The following is a 25,702-nucleotide window of genomic DNA, read 5'->3' as shown; positions in this document are numbered from 1 at the left end:
CTTCAATGGAGACTGTTGATAACCTTGCTTTATCAACTTGTTTGTCAGTAGTTTGTGTTGTTTTAGAATCTATTCATACGTAGAAAATGCTATTGCTTATCGAATTAACTGAGAGACCGAAACTCCATATGCATGTGATGAAGATACATAAGTACATAAGTAAAGAAGGTTGATGATAGAAAAATTGGAAGTCATCACGTTTATCATATAGTTAAATTGAGAAGTTACAATTAATGGTTTTTTCTAGAAAAATATCCAAATATAAAAAAAGATGACGCAGGCTTTGCAATATCTTTCATTTCAAGTTCATTGGGATGTATCGAGCCGACGTAATAATGAAAGTAACATTTATTGATTGATAATTCGTCGTCAATGTACGTAAATGTCGATTTGAAGACCATAGTGAGTAATTTCTTTTTTTATGTACAAATTTTTGAATACTCTCTCTCTCTTTCTCTCTCTCTCTCTCTCTCTCTTTCTAAACATTGCTTCGAATTGTAGTTAAGTTATGCTTTTTTGGCAATTTGATTTTTTTTTAAACATACACAATAGTGTAATACGATTTATTTTTATTTCATTATGTATTCAACACATGTTCGTGTGACTAATTAAAACCCTGGTTGGCCTACTAATGATGTTGAATAGAATAACTTAGCACGTTCATTTCCTCCTAAATCTCCTTCCTGTTAAATTATTATGTTTGGTTTAACGTTGATTTATGAAACTTCCTTTTCCTCTTCATTTGCTTACCAGAGGATGATCTCTGAATTAGTGTTCTGTAACCATGCTTTCATTTTTGTCCTTAACGTTCTTGTTGAAACTATATTGAGGAATCTTTTATCAAAATGACAACGTTTGACACAAGCGGCCTGTCTTTATTAGGGACGACAATTGTGATCACTTAATTACTTTCAACACTGTCCGCAAAAGACTGTAACAGGTTAGTTTCAGTTTTTTATCTAGTAATATTGATGAAAGGGTAATTCTAGCCAAATATATCTGGTAAAAAAATTAACGAATGTCATTTTATTGATAAACTAGATTTAAAGGTTAGTGTTATACTTCGATTTGTGAAAATAAATCAACCTTTGCTGTTACATAAAATGTATAAATGTGTGGCCGTTTCCATGATTTTGTAAAATAAGATACACCTTTTAAATTCAAGGTTTAATGGAACTTGCTGCTACAATGAATATTTTGACTCAGGCACTGGAAAATGTTTAAGTATGTTTTTGATCATCTATCTATCGATCGATCGATCTATCTATCTGCTCGTCCATGACTCTCTCTCTCTCAATTCGGAAAAGCAAATTGCGCCTTAAAAAAGTATTATTGTCCTCTAAGCGCACATTATTTAAGGCAATATTTAATACTATGTTTACATCGTATCGTCGAAAAATACATTTTTCTATAGAAGGTTTAAAATATTTATTTTGCTGACCAGCCAATGATTAATTGAATTTTTTTTCGATTCATTCACGGTAAATAACATATGCAATTACAACCATATAAATGTAAGCACAACTGTCATTCTTCCCAATAATATATGATTTACATACTTTGGTTTTAGATTTGTTAATTCCTATATCTCTGGTGTTTTATTCAGAAAATAGGAAATTGTTCACTAAATTAGGTTAGATTGTATGATAAACCAATTAATTCTATATTCCAGGAAGTATGTGAATCAGTAAGCCGTATTTCTCAACTAACAACATACATATGAGCTCATTTCGAAATTATGACGATGTATGACGATGTATGTAATGAAATACAAGATATATGGGATGTTGAAGGAACAAATTTATTTATTTTTTTTGATTTTGAATATATCATTAAAGTTAAAATATATCACTACAACACTGTATGTGACTTTATAAAGAATAGAGATGTCCATGCATTAAAACTGAAAAAAAAAACCAATACTCCATCAAGCTACACCATATTGTGATAACTCTCTTGGGTAAAGCAAAAACAATTAGAAAACAATGACAATTTTTCTGAAAATATAAAATATTCTTTGCAAGGTTGTTGGTTATATAGGTCTGCTAAAGATTGTTGTCGAGTGAAGCATAATTGCCTTTTGGCCTCTTGGGTAAACATCCAACAAAACAACCACCCGTCACTGATGGGTAAATACGTAAAATGCAACTGACTTTGATTTTAAAATCGTGACTCTTATCTCATGACAAAGCCGGTCAATAGGTAAGCTGGGAAAATAGTTTATGTAAAATCACTAGACTATGAAAGTGTTAAATATTAATCTTAATATAACTCCATCATATCACATATTTCAGTTTGCTCACATGGAAGCTTAAGCTTTGGTAAAAATTGTCATTCATCTTGTAAAAAAGGCTTCTACGGTCATCTCTGTTCAAAACCTTGTGGATGTGAGGCTCACATGTGTAATGAACATACTGGCTGTACGACTCGACAGAATGAGACGTGTAAGTTGCTTTTACGAAGCTTTTAAAGACTTCAGATTTAAAAAGTAACATTTTTTATTTTTTTTTTTATTTTGAAAACAATGATTACATATAATACACAATTAGGTTTTTATATTAAGTTACTTTATGGTGAGAGAAAAAGGTGAAAGTCGAGGATTTAGTTTAATTGCGACTTATATGATCATTCACTTATCTGTATGCCTTCTCTTTGATTAAGTTATCAAATTTACAATTGTATATTACGCATAATCAGAAACGTTTAAATCAATATACTTTATACAAGAGTATATATAGCTTAAAATAATTGTTACTATATTTTCAGCACACGACGTCAGCGACTCTTCCGAGAAAGATCATAATTGGAGAGTAGTAAGCCTCAGTATCATGGTGCTCATTGTTGTCAGCGTCATTTGTGCAGTAATTTACCTCCGACGGGGAATAAAGCGGTAACAAAGACTAATCTATTGTGCAAATGATTTGTAACACATAGTTGATAATATGTACACTTGTTTTTTGTATATAAATGCAATAAGATGTAAATACAACTTGTTTCATTGTAACAGAATTTTATAACGTCTCAACTTTTAAAACAATAATTCAGGTATTTGCAACGTTTGGCGAATCTCTGTCTAGGTAATGTATTAACAATTCGAAGAACTATTTCAGATTGGTTTTACATATGTTTATGAATGTTTATTATCATGTTCTCATATATTATTCCTTATTTTGAAATTAATATCATTATCTAAATTTAAAGTCAGAAGGAAAAAATAAGTTATGTATATACTTTCATATTTTGTATTATTATTATAGGTAGAGATGCAACAAAGTCACAAGGATGCAACATTGTTCAGCAACAAAATTGCATGACAGTAGAAATAGTTGCCAACGAGAATAGTTTATCTCCAGATTACGATGAAGTTCGTTTGTCTCAATTAATTCGTAATAGTACTGATCGTCCGAACCTACAATCAAGTGAAGAGAGAACGATAGGAACTCCTGTTGAGGGGAAATTTGCACATTTTGAGGGCATTGGTAATGCTAAAAATGAAGTTGCAGATTATAGTCGGCTATTGCTGAGGAAAAAGCAGAGTACATGCATTTTGATTGATACAGTGATTACGGAGGATGAAGGATATGCTCTCTTACGAACAGATGTCAAGAAAGATACAAATGCAGACGTCAAACCCAACCCAAAATATTAACAATTCAAGATAATCATTCTGCAAGAACTAATATTTAACACGCTTTTCTTAGAAAATATTTACGACTAGGTAGATCTCCAAAAAACTGATATAAAGACAAAAACAAAAGAAATGCATGAAGAAGAAATGAAGTCAGCTGAAGGAAGTTGTTTCTGTGTATTTGATGTTATGTGATATATATAATAAGTATTATAAACATTGAAAAATATTTTTTTTAATTGTTAGCTTACTCTTTTATTGTTAATAAAATTGATTTGATATAAATAAAAAAAATCCCAATAACAAGACAGGTGTATCAATATTCCAAGGTTATTTTGAAGGGTCAAGCGACTAGTTGTTACCTTTTCTAAACTCAGCTAAACTTACTGGAAGTTTATTGGAAAATTCTATTTTGAGAGGAAATCAAACATTTCACAACACATCGATACTTCAAGTGCACACAGTGTTTGAAAAGTGTAATATTCAAATATTTGTCAGTGCAAAGTTTCTCTTTTAAGTATTTTACATGTAAAGTAAAAAAATAAAAATATATCAATGTAACCAATATAATGTTTGTAGATTGCAAAGTGTGCATTTCAGACATTTATATGGTACTTTGCTCATATTAGTTTTCCGTTATCACTATCCAATTCTAATCATTAAAAATTAAATATACATTAAAATGTTGGGTAGACATACAAGAATATTCCTGTTTAAATATGTAAATGTAAGGTTGGCCTTACCTTGCATTTGTGACCGTTACACTAATATAAAACAGTTCAGGGTTAGCGTTAGGGTTACAGTTTATTTAATATAGCTGGGGAGTTTTCAAACCTGACAGGATGCATTCAAACATTGTATTTTTTATTTAATATTAATATGTAATGACGAGGAAAACAATAATGCACAATAATTACATGAAAGTTGTGTCATGTGGGAATATCAATTTTAATTGCAATTGAAATTTGATAATGCGTATTGTAAAATGTTTCCTTCTGAACATCTTGTGTCACTTTACTTAAGTAAATAGTCTCAAATCAAATAAGCATACAATTTTAAAAATATCTTAAATAAATAAACTCGACATTTTATCAAGCACTATAGAGGTTTTAAGACAATGATTGATTTAAACTGTAGATGCCTTAAGGTTCAGAGCAAAGGGAACATGGCAACAATCAACATTCTTTAAGGGAATATTTTTAAACACTGGTTTTCCAAATTTTGCTGCTATTTCTTAAACCTTAAACATTAGGCAATTTGATTATTCGACTCGTCGAATTGTGTTTGGTTAAAAGTTCTTATGAATAAATAATGCATTGGATTGTTTCCCGGCTACAAAAAAATAATGATATCAAAATACAATTTCAACATAGAAAATACCACCTGACTGTTTCTGCGTGTTGTTTTGTTCCATATTTTGACCTTTCCATTGTACACATATACATGTATCATAAAGAAGACTGATGTATGAAAAAATGACAATAACAAATCGTGAACCATCTCAAAAATCCATTAAACGAAATACAAATTAAAAGCAGAGCAACACGGACCTCCAAATAGATAGAGGTAGGATCAGGTGCCTAGGAGGAGTGAGCATCCTCTGCTGACGGGTCACACCCACCGTGTGCTCTTTGTCTGATCGGGGAAAAAATCGGAAATGTCCGTTGACAATAAGGCAATTATTTATGGTCTAACAATTAGTATAAAAAAGTCAGTCAGCATGCGACCCAGTGGAACATTGTATTTGCTGACAAGGTCGTTGTATCGACCAAAGAACTTACAAAAAGATGACTTCCAACGAGATTGTTGATAGTCCTGTTTTATCAACTTGTTTGTCAGTAGTTTGCTTCGTCTTAGAAACTGTTCATACGAAGAGCATCCCCTTTCGTATTGAATCAACTGAGAGAGAAAAAACCCACCATATGCAGGTGATGAATGTATATATAAGTAAGGAAAGTTGACTATAGAAAAACTGAAGTCATCGCGCTTATCATAAAGTTTTGTTGTTTGGTTACCATCAATGTCCATTTCCATTAAAATATCCAAATATGAAACAGATGATACGTATTATCTTACCCTCTGCAGCCAAAATTAGAAGAAATGACTGATACCAACGAAATATAGAGCGTCCATTAAAGTATATTTTGTTGTACATAGGCATCATGTTCATATGCAGTTGTTGCTTTTCAGGAACTAATTTAGTATATTTAATTAAAACATCCTTATTTTGAATATAAAAACCAATATGCACAAACGTTTCACTTACTGCAATGAACGTTAAATAATTTATTTAGGTAAATCATCAAATGTACAACTTTGCTTGAATGTCCTCTTGAAAAGCAAAAGCTTTATGTTCATTTGCAGTTGATCTATGACGATATAAGCACAAAAACTAGCTTTTATTTGGTTTGTTTCAGAGCTTTAGATCAAAGTTTCATGTCAACTTATTTATATGTCTTAAATGATAATTAATTCGAAGATTTTATAATTTTTCAGTTGAACAAGTACTTTAATCAACAACGTCTTAATTCACAAGACCAAGTACAGTTCAAGTGCGAATGTATTTGCACATCTTTTTTTTCCATGCAGCCGGTCATGCCTGGTTGAGAACATATGGTGTTACATAGAAAAAGCACAAGTTATTTATGTTATGTCCTTATCAACCTGATGGAAAAATACTGGTTGCAAGCCATATTTCTAATGTAATAAAAATATGAAATTGGTTTTTCAATATAGGATGGTTGGAAAACAAATACAAATGTATAAATAAAGTAAAAACAAAGAAAAATAAAGTGCACCAACATTTGAAAACGCAATCAAAAACACTGTATTCAAAAGTGTAATACAGGGAGCATTTGGCAACCAATATTATTAGGAATACAGTTACCTAATTCCGGGTAGTAGTTGTGTGATGCTAGTTCAGCGTTAAGCGTAAATAGTTGTCCCAATGGTGTACAAATGTTTGGTAATGATATATCTGTTTGGGTTCGGTATACAACAGCGCCAAATACTATTAAGTTTTGTGAATTTATGTCTTGTTCTAATGCTACAAACCTGAAAAAATTATGCTATTTTATAATCAAAATATACAGTTTGATATAATAGTCTGTCCTCCAGTATTATACTTTTTCCTATCTTCATTGTATATATTGTATATTAATGCTTATTTACTATTTATATACTACTTATCTATTCATTTATACAATGTACCTCTGACTTTTGAACTGTATATAATGATTGACCTCATGTACCATTCCATGGTGTGAGCGAATAAACTGAATTGAATTGAATTGAATTATACAGCATTTGCCAATTATTTGGTCATTGTCAGAATAGCTGCATTCTTTATTTTGATATATAAATTTACAAAAGTCTCTTACCACGTATTATTTTATCATATAGTAAATTAAATACATATTAAAATCAATACTATGTCAAATTAAAAGAAAAACAAAAATCAATTAATAAATAACAAAAAAAAGAAATAAAAATCAAATATAAAATCAACCAAAACTTCATAATTTATAATGTTTATGTTAAAAAGTACAGAGTATTCACTATGGTAATAAAAAATAAAACATTATGAGAAGGATTGTCAGAACCTAAAGTAGATGTACTTCCCTATCTAATTCATACCTTATAATTCAAAATTAATATTACCAACTCAATTCCAAAAGATTAAGCAAAAAAGCTTGCACGCGAAGATATCCTAAAACTTGTATAGTTTAATAAATTTGATCTTTTTTATCTCTGGAAAAGAAACAATTATAAAAATGTAATGAAAGATAATGTTATGATATGGAATTTGTTTTTATATTTAATAATAATTTTTCTTATTCTTGACAATGAGCACACGGTGGGTGCGGCCGGTCGGCAGGGGGTGTTTACTACTCCGAGGCATCTGATCCCACCTGTATCTTTCTAGGGGTCCGTATTGCTCAAAATTGAAATTCTTTTTTCGCTATATGGAATTTTGGGATGGATGAAAGTTTGTTATCATCATTTTTCATATCTATCCTCCACATTAACACTGTTTGTTATCGACACATTTCATAGAACTGTTTCAGTTGGTTTCCTATACTAAGGACCTTGACGGGTATAAACATAGTACTATATCGGACTCTGAATGATAACCAGGCACATACTGTTATACATTTATAAATAAAAAGAAACAATGTTTGAAAGCACTCTAAATTCATTGATTTGATAGTCTTCATTAGAATGATACACCATAGAGGGTTTTCTGTCTAATTAAAGAACGGTATTGTTTAAACGCAGTATGAGGGGAAAGTTAAGTATTCGTGGTTTCTCGTCGTGTATGAACGTGGTTGTGTAAATTTTGTAATCGTCATCTGTTCCACAAATTTAGAGCTTTCGATCATACAAAAGTTATCTTAGTTATAAAAAGTTGTTATAACAATTTAAAATCAGGAAAACTAAAACCGGGAAGTTGTCAACAACAAACACACAACATTTGAAGAATATGAAGGATTATTATTAGTGTACATGTGTGTTTAGGCTCTGATACCATACACAAATACACAAATTACTGAAAGAAAAAACTATTCTCGTGTATCTCGAGCATTTCTTTTGTTCTTGTTCCGGATTACTTTGAAAATTATGGTTTGTATCATAGGCAATTTCGCCACATATGATTCTTATATGTATTGCCTTTCGACTGAGATTCATATGAGAATCATATGTGTATCATATTTTTATTGAATAATATGAATATCATATGTGGCAGATTATTTGAGAATCGTATGAACATTTATATGTGGATCAAATGTAACATTATACATATGATTCACATATGAAAATTCCTTCATATGAGGATCATATGTATAATACAAGTGTAACCATATGAAAATCATATGAAAGAAATCCGTGTAAATAATGTTTTTTAGCGTTTATAAAAAAATTTATTCAATTTCCATATTATTAATATAATCAAATGTAAACAACATGATTTCATGTTTACTAGCCCTGTAACGTTATATAAGCCTTATTTAGGTTCAAATGTACAATAATGACACAGCTACATGTAATGCATGTGTGGTAGAGTCAGGTACATGTTTATGGCATTCCTACTAGCTCTGGCTAGTGGGTTAACCCTATAGCTCGATCGGTAAAGTGCTGGACTGGCGTGCCAGAGGATCCGGGTTCAAATCCCAGCAGAGGCAAAAAGTGTCTCTGTTACATTTGGCACCCACGTTGGGACTTGGGTATTCTCTGGTGGGTGAGAGAGATTGTCTCTAGTACTTCGCCCCAAAGGTGCTGGCACTCCAGGAGAGTCGGGATCGACGCCTCTTTCCTTAGAGCGGGACAATGTGATAGAGTCAGGTATATGGCATTCCAACTAGCTCTGGCTAGTGGGTTAACCCTATAGCTCGATCGGTAGATTAAAATAATTCAAAAAAATAAATAAATAGAATCTCATTCCGGGAATAGAAGCGGAGTCTGTTTAAAATTTGTTTTGTCACATACGTCATATTTTACAAGAAGCAGAAAATGGGATGAGAGCAATTTTTAAAATAAATAAGATTGTCCTTATCCTATCCTAAATCATTAACTCAAAGTTTATTTTGCACAACAGATTTATTCAGTTTGTCGTCATAAATTTCCTATTCACTCACCGTACCGATATATTATAGTTATATGAATTGAGAATATCGGTACACACGTTGGGCCATAGGCGTAATATTGTAGCCTTATTTAGATGATTAATCTGATGTGCAATTCATATCTTTGATAGATGTATGTCACAGTTATTAGTTTATCTATTAAAATTCGTTATAAAACAATCATCAAAAGTGAAAGTTGAGAAAAAACGATCAACTACAGATGGGAAAATTCGGGTTAAATGACACAGAGCTACATCCGTACATGTGATACCGTAGCATTCTTCATGAATGAAAACTTTTATTCATGTCGTTACTTCTCTGAAATACTGCAATTGACGCATGTTAAATAACGAAATGTTAATCCGAATTTTCCCGTTTAACTACATACAATTATAGATTTGTTTGTGCTTAACACTTCATGTTTGTTTTGAAAAAAAAACATAGCAGAGAAAATCAGCAGTAACAAAGCCCAATTAAAGACGCACACAACACAACAGGCGATTGTTATGGACAGGAAAAAAGCAAACCTTGCAGGATTAAATGATAATGTGTAGGATAAAATGATTTGTTAACAGAAACCATCCTAACTCATGCAGATATTTTATAGACAGGTAAATATTCTGCTATGTAAGTATGATATGTTTTGCAAGTACATTTATTGATTGATATTTTCCTTTATGAATTTATCCATATTATTTATAACTGGCATTTCTGACCAATGCCAAACATTCACAGTGTCAGTGAAAATATTCAGTACTTGACCATGATTTAACTATTTTTTGTTATGAAAATGGCCAATTAGCGACTCTAGTAGATATACTTATAACTTATTGTTTGGCTTATTGAAAAGTTTATTTTTTAAAGTTTTTGATAGCTGAGTGCTGACCAGAGAGCATGTTTCAACTGAGTAAAACTGCACACAACGATATATACACAAAATCTGGGTATCAAAGGATTTCAAAGGTAGCATATTTGTCAACTTTATGATAACTGTAAATTGCATTACAAGTTCTAACATTTCATTAATGCTAATTTAAAGCACCTTTCGTATTTCAAAGAAACAGTAACATTGTATTATTTTTAATGTGAATAGTTTGAGATGTTTTGAAAATATTATGTGTGTTGATTTTTTAAATTTACTTTTAAATGAACAATAGGTTTGTAACACTATGTTAAGTAATTGTTCGATTTAATTTTTTTTTTAGTAAATTGTCAAAAAGGATCATATGCACTACAATCTTAAACCCAAAATTGACGTATTCTGAGGGATTCATTGGTTCAGACTTTTGCTTAAGGTAAGTATTACATGGCTGCTATCAAAATTGTTTTTCATTCAGTTCAAAATAAATTCAAGGGTTATTGAGAGATCCAAGATCATGAGCACATGCAAAGGTCATTAAAAATAAACTAATGAAGTCTACTATCTTTCAGGTGAATTGCTTTATTCTCATTTATAATGAAGTTGATTTAAAGATGTATGGAATATTGTACATAATACATTACACTTAGTCTATAGTTTTTAAAATATTTCTTTTCATCAGTTTGAAGGGACCATATACTCCAAAGAAAATGTAGTCTGCAACCAAGGAGATACTGAAGAATTATAAGGAGATATTTATTCTAAAAAGATTCTGGTCATTATTCCATTTCATGACCATGGACAGCAAGCTGATAAACAAGGGAACAGGACTTAAAACATGATATTCTTCAGTTCAGTTCAGAGATTTCTAAATATGCGTTGGACATTGCTTCTACTCAATTTTCATTTTCGTTTTGTAATATAAACTTTAATGATTTTTGGTATATTTACTTATGATATGACTTTCATTGGGATACATGACAGTACTTATACATTTATGAAATCAAATGTCAAATAATTTGTAATCTTCTAGTAGAATATATGTATCGACAAATGCTAATAACTTGTTTTTCTATATTCTTTGAATAATTTAATTATGTGCACTATGTAAAATAAGCTATTTCTCTGTATGGAAAACAAGACATTTGAGGGATAGATCTGTAGAATAATATGCTTATGTCTAAAAACTTTTAGAAATATATTGATAAATTTTATATAAAGCAGAAACACCTTATTTTCTTTGTGCACAAGTGTATATTTTTGTTTTGATAAACATGAAAAAACCACATATGTATGTTTCATATGATTTACATATGATGCCCCTTTTATATGATTCTCATATGGAAAAAACTTGCAACACACATAAAAGTTTCATATGTTAATCATATGACAGGGCTATCATATGTAAATCATGTGTGAATTATATGTGGATCATATGATTTGTCACATATGATTCACATATGAGGCCCTTTTTTATGATCTCATTCGAAACAAATCATATGATCCACATATGATTCACATATATAAATCATATCTGGCGAAATTGTCTGTATACAAGGCTGATTTTCTTGTTTATTTTAAAATAAAAAATTATGGCCGCTCTTTGTAGCATTTGAACTGTCATGTTAAACTCATCATCGAGGTAATGTGGATTTTTTTTTATCAGGCAACAATCCTACAGGTTATGCTAAAGATAACACCTTGACGAATATCTATCTATCTATCTATCTATCTATCTATCTATCTATCTATCTATCTATCTATCTATCTATCTATCTATCTATCTATCTATCTATCTATCTATCGATCTATCGATCGACAAATTTATGCATTTTTTAAATCGTTGATATAACATGCAGCAAACTTTACTTATTTTTTCACTAAAAATGACTAGCACACTGTCTATTGGAATATGAAAGTTTGTTTTCAAAACATAGATTTAGATGCATCTATCTAAATAAAAACATTAAATAGTAGTTTTCTTTTTGTGTTGTTATTAGTTTTTATTTAATTCTGTAAACTAAACTTCACATTATAAGGGATTGTTTACGATGAAATTCAGAATAAAAATTGATTAATTGCATAATGTAGTGATAACAAAAGTATTCTGATTTGTTGTGTTTGCTGACGTTTGGTCATAGCTGCATAGACATGTAGTAGTCAGTCTTATATTCTTCAGGTTATGCTAAGCAGACAAGTAAAAAAAAAACTTGAGCCTTGTTAACATATTCTCAGCTGCTTGTTTATCTAATCAGTTAACTATAAGACAAAACAAATTACTGTAAATGATATTGTATTACATATGTCCTACTGGTAAACAAGAATGCCGCCCGCTGATGCAGTTGGTGTAATTACTGTCAGCAGCCTTGATGTATGAAGGGCATCGATACAAAGTAACAACGATCCAGACTAAGGCTTGCCTAGCAAAAGGCAAAACGATACAGCAGGAGGAAATGTATTAATTATAAAAACGTTATACCAACTGGCTATAATGGTATGACTAAAAATAAGATATTACCTGGTGATACAGCAACACCGGTGATGGAAAATATACATAGATTTATGGATGTATAATTAATTAATGTAAGATATGAACGGCATGTTTAACGTTTACCGGGATATTAACTTGGTTGGTGACGTGATCATATTCTGTGAAGAAGATTTGATCACGTACCAAGCAAGTTAATATTACGTTGAACTTTTTAACATTGCTGTTTATTACTTATATTAAGTTTGACAGTGACAACTTATTCAGAATCATAAATATAACAGGGTTTTTTATGTTAACAATTGCAACCGTCAAACGGTAAACGCGTGCGATAACTATTGTGATGTCATAAAAAAGTTCACATAGAATTGAACGTTTTTGCTGCTTTAAAAGTTTATGTAAGGAATTAATTCAAAGCAATTTTGCAAATGTAGATGTCAAAACTGAATGTTTTTAAAATGAAAATTTAACGAAGTATTTAACATTGATAATAGATATATTACATAGCAAATTGAACTAAAATTAGACCCATCTTAATGGTCATAATGTTAACGCCTTATTTTCTTGAAAGCTTAAAAAATTCATTGTTTTTGGTATTATACAATTTCACTTTTCTAGAATTTTTTCAATTGTTAAACATAAAAAATGTACAAAAGTATTAAAAAAAAAATTTTTCGGTGGAGATTGCCTTTACAAAGGAATTATCTAATTTGAAAAAAAAATAGCGAAAACGCGCAACATAACAAAACAGTGAATCAAAATGATGTACTTTTCAGTACCCCGCTAAAGACCGTCAACCCTCCTCCCCGGAATCAACAATTGTAATACAATAAGGACCTCAACAATAACGTTGAATCAACCTTACGCATCCTTAAGTCTTTACCGGATTTTTTCAGCAATTCTTGTATTATCCATACAATATAATAAATTTTTGACCTTAAATTTAAAATCTCCTTACTTTCACTTTCCACATGTTCCATCTAAAATATATCCGCTGATGTGCCTATTGTTAAAAAATGTTTGACATTAGCTATTTTAAATGATATTACATTTAACAGAATTTACATTGGTTGGGACCAAAGTATTAAGCATGTCATGAGAGAGCAGTAACCTATGATGCTTATCGACGAAAAGTAAAGCTAATGGTTGACTAATGACAATGTCAAAACCTTTGACCTACTACATTTTTATATTTAATCATAATGTCTATATTGATAATTTGCCAAATAGTATTTTAAAAGGTTATCCTACCAACCACATTCCAACAGAGTTCTCAAAATAGCACACATACTGAACAACTATTTAAAAACTGTTTACTTCTTCTATTTATATCCCTTTTTTAAATAAGAAGGAACTAAATTATGTAGATAATAAACTTGCGATCATTAATTAAGGTCTTCCGTTTCCAACGGAAGACCTTATTGTTTTCGTACTGTTTATTATTATTTTTTTCTCTCCAAATTTTGTGCACGCGATTTCTCGAAAACTACTCAACTGATCTTAACAACTTTTTCACAGATGATGGGACATTATCTGAATTTTATGTATTTTTGAAATTTTGTCGTCGCCACTTCCGGTCAGGATTTACGGTGGTTTTTGTAATTTTTTACGACCAATTTTGTGCAGAGCTGATCTCAAAAATATTAGAGATATGACTTTGAAATTTTCAGGATAGGTAGAGCATAGTTTGAAGTTGTGCACTATTTATTTGTTTTGCACCAGTGGCGCTATTCCTTGGAGCTCGCTTAGGCACGAAAATGGGGTACAGATTTCGAATCAAATTTTTCATATGTTTTGATCAGTATCTTTTTACCAGTTGATATTTTGTTAAGACATATAGAACAAACGTAGTGAAGAATCAAAAGTTCTATCCAATAATATCAAGAAAAAGGGGCTGGCCCCTTTAATTAGGGACCAAGAGACTCGTAAAGTCTATTACGAATAACTTGAAAACGATAAATATTTTCTTATGCATTATTAAATCAAAGTTGTTGATCTCTACATTATTGGTTTGAAAAAGTCATCGTCAGGCCCATGTTTGACGTAATTAGGGATTTGTATTATTTATCTTAAAATTTGGGGGGGGGGGGGTAATTTTGAAATTGTATCGATATTTCATGGTATCATTTAAACTAAAAAAAAATTGGACGGAAGACCTACTCGTTACTCGTAACGAGATCGTATCTAGTTTGTTTTTATATTTATTCCTCACATGGTCGTATTATTTATAGACCCACAAAACGTTTTAAAGTGACTTTTAATACGTGGAACCTTTAAGGGTTATTCACTTAGTACTTGGCATTGAGTGATAACCAGGCATTTCCTGTTTTTTTAGGTTTTAATAGAATATATCGGTTTTTGATAAAATTCCTGAGTCATAATTATGATAATGAAAACAAGACACTATAGACTGCTTCTGTCTGAATAAACAAATGGCATTATAATACCCCTGTTAGACAGTTACCATATAACTCTTTACGAAAAAAGTACAGCATTTTGACTGTTGGACAGGAATTGTTGCATTAGAACTGTCAAAATTGTCTGTTAAAAGAAATTGTGACCGGTTGCGTTACATTCCTTGAAAATGTGTTATTGATTAAAAGGGGTATAACAAAGCAGTTGCTGACTGGGGTCAAGGGCAACAGTTGATCTGTCGGACTGTTAAAAATTTCAATGTAGAAATAGAGGACAAGTGTTTTCTAGTTTTTCTGCCCCGTAAAGGCGCGGTTTAGTAGTTATAGGTATCGTCGTCTATTTTACAAATAAAAGTTATCTTATAAATGGTGTAACAACGTATTGTAAAATTTCAAACGTCTATCATGCAAATGTTTTTTTTTAAATGTACATCTACTTATTAGTTCATAGTGATCACAAAATATAGCAAGGATTCTTGATGGTATTTCCTGCTCAGGACAATTCCTAAACAAATTATTTTCATCAGACTGGGAAGTTGTGAACAACAACACGCCATGTTTGAAGAATATGGAGGATTATGTACATATGTTTACAATGGTGATGATTGGTGTCCATGTGTGTTTAAGCTCTACTACTATTGACCCAAATATGTGTGGGTAAGATAATGTGAAGGGTTACATCGACGTCATAACAAAACAATGTGTATGTTTTTTTCTTTTTAAATTATATTCTCTCTTTATTTAGAAAAGGTGAATGCTGCATAGACTATACAATTGAAGGAGATCTATGTATAGGTATTATATTTAAAACAATTTATATAACAGTGATTAATTTTTTTATAAATGCTTTTTCAATAAAATATTTTATTTTTAAAGTATGTCCAAATGGAACACATGGCAAAAATTGTTCAAAACTCTGTAAAGAGGGGCTGTACGGAGAAAAGTGTAAGAAGAAATGTCCATCCGGATGTAACAAAACCTGTGATAGAGTATCTGGATCCTGCTCAGGCCATGGTCTAGGTAACAACACACCTTTTGCCATACCCGATCTTTATTGTAACGCACTCTCTTATTAAATATTCAACATTATATGAATTTATCGACTACATAAATTTAGTTTAACGTTACATTTCAGGTTAATTTTCTTGTCTTATTTACCATACAAAATTATTTTTGCTCTTAGTAACATTTGCATTGTCATGTTAAACTTATCTTAAATACAGTGTGAATTTTTTTCTCGGGCAACAATACGACAGATTACACTAAAGATAACAGATCGAAGACTAGCTTTGAAGGAAAACTAGCAGACTTCTTAGAGGAAAATCTGTGGATGATAATTGGAATATCATCAATATTTCTTTGTTTTTCCTGCATCGGGACTATTACATATTGCAAAATATGGTATCGATCGATCGATCGATCGATCGATCGATCGATCGATCGATCGATCGATCTATCTATCTATCTATCTATCTATCTATCTATCTATCTATCTATCTATCTATCTATCTATCTATCTATCTATCTATCTATCTATCTATCTATCTATCTATCTATCTATCTATCTATTCTTTACCCTTTATTCATGTTAAATAACACATACTATTACAACCAAATAAATCTATCTTCATTCTTTCTTTCTTCCATCCATCCAATAAATAATGTTTTAAAGTTATAATATACTTTTCAGAAAGCTTCACTAGAATTGCTAAAAGTATTTTTTTTTGCTCTTTCAAAACTACAAATTAATCAACCAAACTCATTTTCAGTAGGAGTAAGAAAAAGACAGTCACAAGAACATGTATGTACTTTTTTTTAAGAAATAAAAATAAAAACCAAGGATTGAGACAATACTACTTTTTAATAAAAAGCAGCGTTATATTTTGTATTTTATCCATCTGATTAAAACAAGTTTTTCTAGCGACAATAGAAAACAAAGAGCGGATGAAGGATCTGATTTTAATCAAATTTTTGTATTTTATAATTCTATGTTGTTTTTATCTATAAGCAAAGAACATATAAATATTTTCTTTTACATGTTAACATGTATCAATTATGTAAGAGCTAGCACAAAGTCCATTTTGATAATCATCAATGTTTGGTCATTTCCTTTTCATTGCTAAATGATTTGCATATTTTGAAAACAATATGTTTTCATGATATAAAATATTATACATATCATATTTATAGTTAAAGAAAACATTATATATTCCTATTTTTAAAGGGATACAGCAAGCGAGTCACATAATTGATAAAATGATACTAATTACTAGAAAATATTGTTTTGTAGTCCTATCATCAGATCAGAACAATCAGCAGTTAAATGGTTTGAGGTATGAGAGCGATGGAGTTTTTAGCAACAATTCATCTACCCTGCAACCACCTCCTAGAATTCGTGAAAACAGAACGCCAAGGGGAGATAATATAGCCACCCAACCAGAATGTGAAAACAGTAAATCCAAAAAGCGTTATAGTCTCGTTCGAAAAATAACTATTTCGCGGGAAATGACGTCACACTCAGAGTACAGCGATGACAATGAAGACCTGTATGACAGTGATGAATTTGACGACAGTTTTGATGTTTGTAAAAAAGTTCAAATTTCAGATCTTCCAAAAAAAGATTCCTTTAAAATGTTTCAATCCGAAGATATAAAATCAATGGAAACTTATGGAAAAGTATGGCTTTAACAATATCTATTGAATAGCAATTTATAACAATTTCGAGTTGTCTTTGCAGTGCTACAAGAACTCTATTTTATCAGAAAAGAAACAAACTTTTTTTATGTGTAATGTAACATTGAATAGATATAACAAGTAAAGAAAAAAAATATCAATCATTATAAACAAAAAAGTAAAAGAATAAAATGAAATATCTAAGGATATGATATGCACGTCAACTTTGAAGACTTATCCACGATGTTTTTAAACGCATTTACAAAAAAGAAACAAAACTGTCTCGTTTCTGTATATTTCGTCATATGCATTCATGAAAAAATGACAATAACAAACTGACAAATATCTTTAAAAATCCGTAAAACGAAATACAAATTCAAAGCAGACCAACATGGACCTCTAAAAAGATAGAGGAAGTATCAGGTGCTTAAGAGGAGTGAGCATTCACTGCTGACCGGTCACACCCGCCGTGTGCTCTTTGGCGTAACATGACAACATGTTGTCATTTACAAAGGAAAACACAGCAAAACACGACAGGAGCAACACTCTTCCTAAGATTTTCTCTGATTTTTAAATCCCCGCTGTGGAACTTGCCAATATATTAAAGTCGGGAATTCGTTCAAGTTCGGGGACAAGGACTTTATTGTGAATGCTAACATGTCTTGTGCCTCAAAAAATGTTATATACAACATTACGTGTAGCGGATGCAACGAATTTTATATAGGAGAAACTGGAGAAACTGAAACAACCCTACACATCCGTATTCGTATACACAAACAACACGTCCATCAATTCGAGTACAGAAAAAATTAAACTTAGTGAACATCTTGATATTTGTGGCCACGGACTATTTTCAGTTTTTCTGGTTTATAAACTTTATATTGACAATGCAATTGAACGTAGGGAAAAAGAAAAAAACATTTTATAAAGTAACTAAAACCTTCGTTAAATAGTTTGATATAGACTGTTTTATCGTCTTTGATTTTGTTTTACTGTATATTACGCTTTATCTCATACGTGTGGTGTATATTACCCGTGTGATAAACCTTTGCTATATTAAACTGGTGATGCTTTATCAAATACTTCCGGTCCGAACTATTTTTGACACAGCCCCTCACTTCAATGCTTCAGTGACCTATTTTCGAAGATTTGATAGTACTTTCAAAATAACTATATCTACTACAAAAATTTATATTAAATGGATTTTGTCAAAAATTTAGATTCAAATATGAAGGAAAACACATAACTGCTTAGCACAGGCGTCGGAACCGGGAGGGGGGGGGGGGGCTTAGCACCCTCTTTGCAAAGTTGTACATTCCCGTAACCAAAAGACCCTTTTTTCTTGTTTGTCAAGATTTTATTTATAAGTTTAGCCTCTTTCAACTTTCAATCTGCTTTGTGTAGTTTATAAAACTGCAAATTACGTTAACTATCAAGGAGTTCATCCTGACGACGCGATGAAGGATGTGTTCATATACAAGAACTTACCGAAATAATGTTTATTAGACTTTTATTCCACCAGCAGTAAGCTTTCTTATTCACTATTTTCAATTTCGAATCATTAGGCTAGGCCTAGTGTTTGTTTTATAAAACATCAACAACTGTTCCTCGTTCGAGTCAATTCAAACTAACGAGCATTCCCAACTTTGTGTATATAAACAAACTTCATTTTTTAATTCTTCTGATCAGTATTTCTATTTAATCAAGTAAATAATCTCTAAGAAAAATTATTTAGATCTAAAAGTTATTTCAAAGTTTAATTCAGTGAAACTTTACATCAAAACAGTTAGATTTATATCAGAAATGACGTACTAAATTGTATTGCGCAAGGTCACAATAACCGCATAACACAACGTTGCATCATCGTCTTTGATCTTTGAAAAATCAATTCGGGTCATAAAAGGGACTGTCTCAAAAGCTTCTGATCATAATGTAAATCAAATTGTATGACATAAATAGAACATCTATAGTTGTGTGATTTTATATTTGCTTTATTCAACTCGTTGAAATGGTTATATTCGCTCGGCAAGCCTCGCCAATATATACACCATTTCAACTCGTTGGATAAAGAAAATATAAAATCACACAATATAGATATCCTCTATATATAACTTTATTCTATGATTGTTTCCTTCAATAAGCATTATGACGTCATAGTATTATTGTTGACGTTATCACTAGGTAACGTAATTACGTCATAGTTTTTACGACTGTAAAACGTCTGAAGATTTTTAACAATGAAAGCGCTTAACGTTATTTGCAGTTTTATAAACTACACAAAGCAAATTGAAATTTTGAAGGGGGCTAAACTTATCAAAAATCTTGAAAACAAGAAAAAGGGTCTTTTGGTTACGGTTTTGTATAACTTTGCAAAAAAAGTGGGGGGGGGGGGGGGGGGGCTAAGCCTCCCCCCAAACCAATAGCCCCTACGCAGTTATGTGTTTTCCTTCTTATTTGTAATTAAAGTCTTCGACAAAATCCATTTTATATCACTTTTATAGTAGATATAGTTATGTTGAAAGTACTAGCAAATCATCGAAAATAGGTCACTGAAGCGTTGAAGCGAGGGGCTGTGTCAAAAATAGTTCGGACCGGAAGTATTTGATAAAGCACCACCCGTTTGATATAGCAAAGGTTTATCACACGGGTAATATACACCACACGTATGAGATAAATATATGTATCCATCATTGAAGCTGTATATTTATATATCAAGGATTTTCAAAAACCTCTTTGTGTTAGCTTGATGATATCAAATGGAAACAATTGTGTGTAATTATTTTTTTTGAAATTTCGTAGAATTCATAGGGCCATTTTTGTTGGTGTTTAACTAAATAGATACAAATAATGAGTCAAATTGAAAGATTTCTTGTTTTGTCATTGATTTATTTGATTATCTAGTCCAAATGAGAATGGTGTGCTATGTTTGGTATTTAACACGAATATTTACAAGGAGAGTGTTTAAGTTTGAGTATACAGTTTAGATTTGAACAATAAACAACCATTGGCAACTTGTGGGCATTCAGATTTTTTTTTTTACATTGCTCTTTATCAAACTTTATGTCGACGCCGCCAAACATACTTCATAACAATTAGAAATTACTTAGGAAGAAGGAAATGTTGCTAGAGCGTATCATAACCCGCTGTTAAACATGTTACAAAGGAGAAATTCTATTACTAAAACTTCTTTGTTAAATTGTATCTTAAAAGCATCATAGTATTAAAACTGTATTTTGCATTCCTTTTTTATTTCTTTTGGTTAGAAAATTGTTTCAAATTGATATATTACTCGATATTATATATTTTCCACCTAAAGTTATGTAAAGTTTAAAAAATGTAAGAGGACATTAAATGAACATTTGAATTTACGCATATGTTACAATAATTTGATCTAGTTTCGTTCTACTATCCAAAAAAGGACAAGGTCGTTGCAATGATAATATATTTGTTAAAAAGATGACTTCAATGGAGACTGTTGATAATCTTGCTTTATCAACTTGTTTGTCAGTAGTTTGTCTCGTTTTAGAATCTATTCATACGTAGAAAATGCTCTTGCGTATCGAATCAACTGAGAGACAAAAATCCATATGCATGTCATGAAGATATATCAGTACATAAGTAAGAATTTGACGATAGAAAAATTGGAAGTAATCACGTTTATCATATAGTTTTATTGAGAGGTTACAATAAATGCCTTTTCTAAAAAATATATAAATATACAGATGACGCTGACTTTGCGATATCTCTCATTTCAAGTTCATTGGGATATACCAAGCCGACATAATAATGAAAGTAACATTTATTGATTGATAATACGTCGTCAATATATGTAAATGTCGATTTGAAGGCCATCGTTCGTAATTTCTTTTTTTATGTATAAATTTTTGAATACGTTCTGCCTCACATGGACATAAAAATAGATTTTGCTAACAATGGAGTGCAATTGGTACCCATGGGGATTTAACAATCTCTCTACTAAACATTGCTTGAAATTGTAGTAAAGTTATGCTTTTTTGACAATTTTCTATTTATTTTGAAACATACACAATAGTGTGAGACGATTTTTTTCAATTCATTACGTATTCAACAAATGTGCGTGCGACTAATTAAAATCCTGTTCAGCCTAGTAATGATGCTGAATAGTATAAATAAGCACGTTCATTTCCTCGTAAATCTTCTTCCTGTTAAACTCTTAATCTGTTTGGTTTAACGTTAATATCTGGAAGTTCCTTATCCTCTTCATTTGCTTACCAGAGGATGACCTCTGAATACGTGTTCTGTAAGCATGATTTCATTTTGTTCCTTACTTTCCTGTTGAAACTATATTGAGGACTCTTTTATCCAAATTACAATGTTTGACACAAACCGCATGTCTTTATTGGGGACTACAATTGTGATCACTGAACTACTTTCAACACTGTCTGCAAAAGAATGTAACAGGTCAGATTAAGTTTGTTATCTAGTAATATTAATAAAAGGATAAGTCTAGCCCAATATATATGGTAAAAAAATTAAGCAATTAAATTTTATTGAAAAAATAGTTATGAATGTTGGTGTTATACTTCCATTTGTGAAAGTAAAATCAACCCTTGCTGTTACATCACATAAAATGTATAAATGTATGTCTGTTTCCATAAATTTGTAAAATGAAACACGCCTTTTTAAATTTAAGGTTTAATGGAACTTGCTGCTACAATGAATATTTCGACTCTAGCGCTGGAAAATGTTTAAGTACGTTTTTGAATATCGATCTATCTATCTATCTATCTATCTATCTATCTATCTATCTATCTATCTATCTATCTATCTATCTATCTATCTATCTATCTATCTGTTAATTCCTATATCACTGGGTGTTTTAATTCAGGAAATAGGAGATTATTCACTTAATTAGATGTGTTTGTTTGATAAACCAATTAATACTATATTCCAGGAAGTATGTGAATCAGTGAGCCAAATTTCTAAACTAACAACACAAATATAAGCTCATTTAGAAATTATTACGATATACACTAGACAAAATTGCTTACATATCATAAAATGATATAATATTTACATCCTTAATTTTTTTAAAGATGATTCTAACGTTTAAATAGGTGACCTTATTTATAAGAAAGACATTTAAATGCCCAAACGGAAAATGGAAGCAATGCTAGCCGAAGCGTAACTGTTTATTTATTATTATTATTTATTGAGAAATGCTCATATCGTGCTCATACTTTCTTTGAAAAATAAATGTTCACTTTCTTTTTTGTGTTCCTATTTTTGATGCATGCATTACTAAAACCTCACAAATAACCCGACGGGGTGCGCGTTTGACCACAGAAGAGCGTGGCAGGGCAGTTGGTATTGTCTCTGCAGGGTGCTCCTCTAGAAAGGTTAGAAAAAATGTTAATGATTTAACGAATACCAGTGATATTGGCTGAACATGATGCATTATGCTTCTCTACTAAAACATTGTCAGTTTTGGTAGCCACAGTGTCACACGTCAATTGCAAGGTTTTACCAGATATTTGTACAAACCGGAAGTGTGAAGACCGAGCAAGAATTCCAAAGCGCCGCGTAAATACTAGGCAACGAGAAGGACACATCGCATTTCTCCGAGCAAATGTAGGCCATATATATATAGGTCACATCACATAATGGGTGTACCAATGTTTGATAAACAATACTCGAAGAAACTGGTCAATAAATTTGCAACAAATAATGTTTCATTTTCTGTATTATAATAAACTATTAAAATAAAATATTAATCAATCTTTGTTGCGTTCAGATCCAAAACAATCAAAGAAAAAGTAAATGGTGCGTTAGCAATTTTGCCTATTGTATGTAATGAAATACAAGATATAGGGGATGTTAAAGAAACATATTTTTTTCTTATTGTGATTTTGAATATAACAATAAAGTTGAAATGTATTTTTAACAACACTGTATGTGGCTTTATAAAGAATAGAGATGTCCATGCATTAAAACTGAAGAAAACCCCAATACTCCATCAAGCCACACCATTATTTGATAACTTTTTTGGGTATAGCTAAAACAACTAGAAAAACAATGAACATTTGTTTTGGAAAATAAAAAATAATCTTTGCAAGTTTGTTGGCTATATAGGTCCGCTAAAGATTGTTGTCGAATGAGGCATTATTGCTCGTTGGCCTCTTGGGTAAACATCCAACAAAATAACTTCTTTTCACTGATAGGTAAATAGGTAAAATGGAACTATGATTTTACAACAAAGACTCTTATCTCAGGACAAAGCTTGTCAATAGATGGAAAAATAGTCTATTAATAGTTTTCAGTCTAAAATCACTAGAATGTGAAAGTGTTTAATATAAATTTTTATATAACTCCATCATCTTACATATTTCAGTTTGCACACATGGAAGGTTTGGTAAAAATTGTCACTTACCTTGTAAAAGAGGATACTACGGTCATCTCTGTTTAAATCCTTGTGAATGTGAGGCTCATATGTGTAATGAACATACTGGCTGTAAGAGTCGACAGAATGAGACTTGTAAGTTGCTTTTACACAGCTTTTAATGAATTAAGATTTAAACAGCAACATTTTAAAATTTTTTTATATTTTGAAAAGAACGAATATGCAAATATGCGGTTATTATATTAAGTTAATTTTATGGTGAGGGAAAAAAGTGAAAGTCTAGGATTTAGTTTGAAATTGCGACTTATATGATTATACACTTCTCTAGTGTATGCCTCCTCTTTGATTAAGTTATCAAATTTACAATTGTATATTACGGATAATCAGAAAGTTCAAATCAATATACTTTATACAACAATAAAATAAGCTTAAAATAATTGTTACCATTTTTTTCAGCACACGAGAAAGATCAAAATTGGGTGGTAGTAAGCCTCAGTATATTGGTGCTCATTGTAGTCAGCGTCATTTGTGCAGTAATTTACCTCCGACGGGGAATAAAGCGGTAACAAAAACTAATCTATTGTGCAAATGACTTGTAACACATAGTTGATAATATATACAATTTTAATTTGTAAATAAACGCAAAAAGATGTAAATGCAACTTGTTTTATTGGAACAGCATTTTATAACGCCTCACCTTTTTAAATAATAATTCAGGTATTTGCAACGTTTGGCGAATTTCTGTCTAGGTAATGTATTTACAATTCGAAGGACTATTTTATATTGGTTTTACTTATGGGAAGAAGTGTTTATTAACATGCTCTCAAATATTATTCCTTATTTTGAAATTCACATTATTATTTAAATTTAAAGACAGAAGGAAAATATAAGTTATGCATATACTTTTGTATTTTGTAATATAATTATTTTAGGTAGAGATGCAACAAAATCACAAGGATGCAACATTGTTCAGCAACAAAATTGCATGGCAGTAGAAATAGTTGCCAACGAGAATAATTTATCTCCAGATTACGATGAAGTTCGTTTCTCTCAATTAATTCGTAATAGTACTGATCGTGCGAGCCTACAATCAAGTGGAGATAGAAGGATAGAAAATCCTGGTGAGGGTAAATTTGCACATTTTGAGGGCGTTGGTAATGCTAAAAATGAAGTTGCAGACTATAGTCGGCTATTGCTGAGGAAAAAGCATGGCACATGCATTTTAATTAATACAGTGATTTCGGAGGATGAAGGGTATGCTCTCTTACGAACAAATGTCCAAAAAGATACAAATGCAGACGTCAGTCCAGACCCAAAATATTAACAATTCAAGATAATCATTCTGCAAGAACTAATATTTAACACAATTTTCTTATAAAATATTTACGACAAGGTAGATCTCCAAAAAACTAATATAATGACCGAACAAAAACAAAAGCAATGCATGAAAAAGAACTGAAATCATCTGAAGGAAATTGTATCTGTGTATTTGATGTTATGTGATATGTTTAAGAAGTATATTAAACATTGAAAAATAATTGTTTTTTTTTAATTGCTAGCATACTCTTTTAATGTTGAGAAAAGTTAATTTGATATAAATAATAAGATACCAATAACAAGACAAATGTATCAATATT

General features: G+C 31.0%; 2 protein-coding genes and 2 long non-coding RNA genes across 7 annotated transcripts in view; all 4 read left to right on the top strand.

Annotated features, from left to right (window-relative positions):
* The window catches only part of LOC136274185 (uncharacterized), a 36,294-nt gene extending 10,793 nt beyond the window's left edge, over positions 1–25,501 (top strand). Inside the window, exons 1-6 of one of the 3 annotated variants that reach the window (XM_066080661.1) lie at positions 21,876–22,126; positions 22,359–22,417; positions 24,057–24,200; positions 24,522–24,627; positions 24,783–24,814; positions 24,998–25,501. In XM_066080661.1, the coding sequence (XP_065936733.1) occupies positions 22,038–22,126; positions 22,359–22,417; positions 24,057–24,200; positions 24,522–24,627; positions 24,783–24,814; positions 24,998–25,389 (822 nt within the window). In that variant the 5' untranslated portion in view covers positions 21,876–22,037 and the 3' untranslated portion in view covers positions 25,390–25,501. Of the gene's footprint in view, positions 1–21,875; positions 22,127–22,358; positions 22,418–24,056; positions 24,201–24,521; positions 24,628–24,782; positions 24,815–24,997 lie in introns of those variants that run through there. The other 2 variants (XM_066080662.1, XR_010712504.1) reach the window with 2 other exon arrangements.
* On the top strand, positions 544–3,902 carry LOC105325685 (uncharacterized). 2 transcript variants are annotated; one of them, XM_034483603.2, is made up of 6 exons: positions 545–940; positions 1,166–1,224; positions 2,295–2,444; positions 2,767–2,890; positions 3,046–3,077; positions 3,258–3,902. In XM_034483603.2, the coding sequence occupies exons 3-6, from the start codon at positions 2,399–2,401 to the stop codon at positions 3,647–3,649; spliced, it is 594 nt and encodes a 197-aa protein (XP_034339494.2). In that variant the 5' UTR covers positions 545–940; positions 1,166–1,224; positions 2,295–2,398; the 3' UTR covers positions 3,650–3,902. The 2 variants fall into 2 exon arrangements, with proteins under 2 accessions (XP_065936735.1, XP_034339494.2); XM_066080663.1 differs by lacking the exon at positions 1,166–1,224 and having other exon boundaries at positions 544–940.
* LOC136273419 (uncharacterized) lies at positions 9,174–11,869 on the top strand. The gene is made up of 4 exons (XR_010711633.1): positions 9,174–9,863; positions 10,117–10,215; positions 10,458–10,547; positions 10,794–11,869. It is a non-coding gene; the product is annotated as an uncharacterized lncRNA (long non-coding RNA).
* Positions 15,388–18,747, top strand: LOC136274184 (uncharacterized). Its single transcript, XR_010712503.1, has 6 exons — positions 15,388–15,670; positions 15,759–15,808; positions 15,890–16,033; positions 16,270–16,414; positions 16,783–16,814; positions 17,304–18,747. It is a non-coding gene; the product is annotated as an uncharacterized lncRNA (long non-coding RNA).
* Positions 25,502–25,702: the final 201 nt, after the last annotated feature.

Source organism: Magallana gigas, chromosome 3, assembly GCF_963853765.1.
Source record: "Magallana gigas chromosome 3, xbMagGiga1.1, whole genome shotgun sequence".
Lineage (NCBI taxonomy): Eukaryota > Metazoa > Mollusca > Bivalvia > Ostreida > Ostreidae > Magallana > Magallana gigas.
Note: the sequence above shows the minus strand (reverse complement) of the source record. Positions and strands in the feature narration are given on the sequence as shown.

Excerpts from the sequence above, each read along its gene's own strand:
- LOC105325685 (XM_066080663.1), top strand. The coding sequence starts at position 2,399 with ATGTGTAATGAACATACTGGCTGTACGACTCGACAGAATGAGACGT. Across the intron at positions 2,891-3,045 it reads CTCCGACGGGGAATAAAGCG|GTATTTGCAACGTTTGGCGA; the intron begins GTAACAAAGACT and ends ACAATAATTCAG. Across the intron at positions 3,078-3,257 it reads TTTGGCGAATCTCTGTCTAG|GTAGAGATGCAACAAAGTCA; the intron begins GTAATGTATTAA and ends TTATTATTATAG.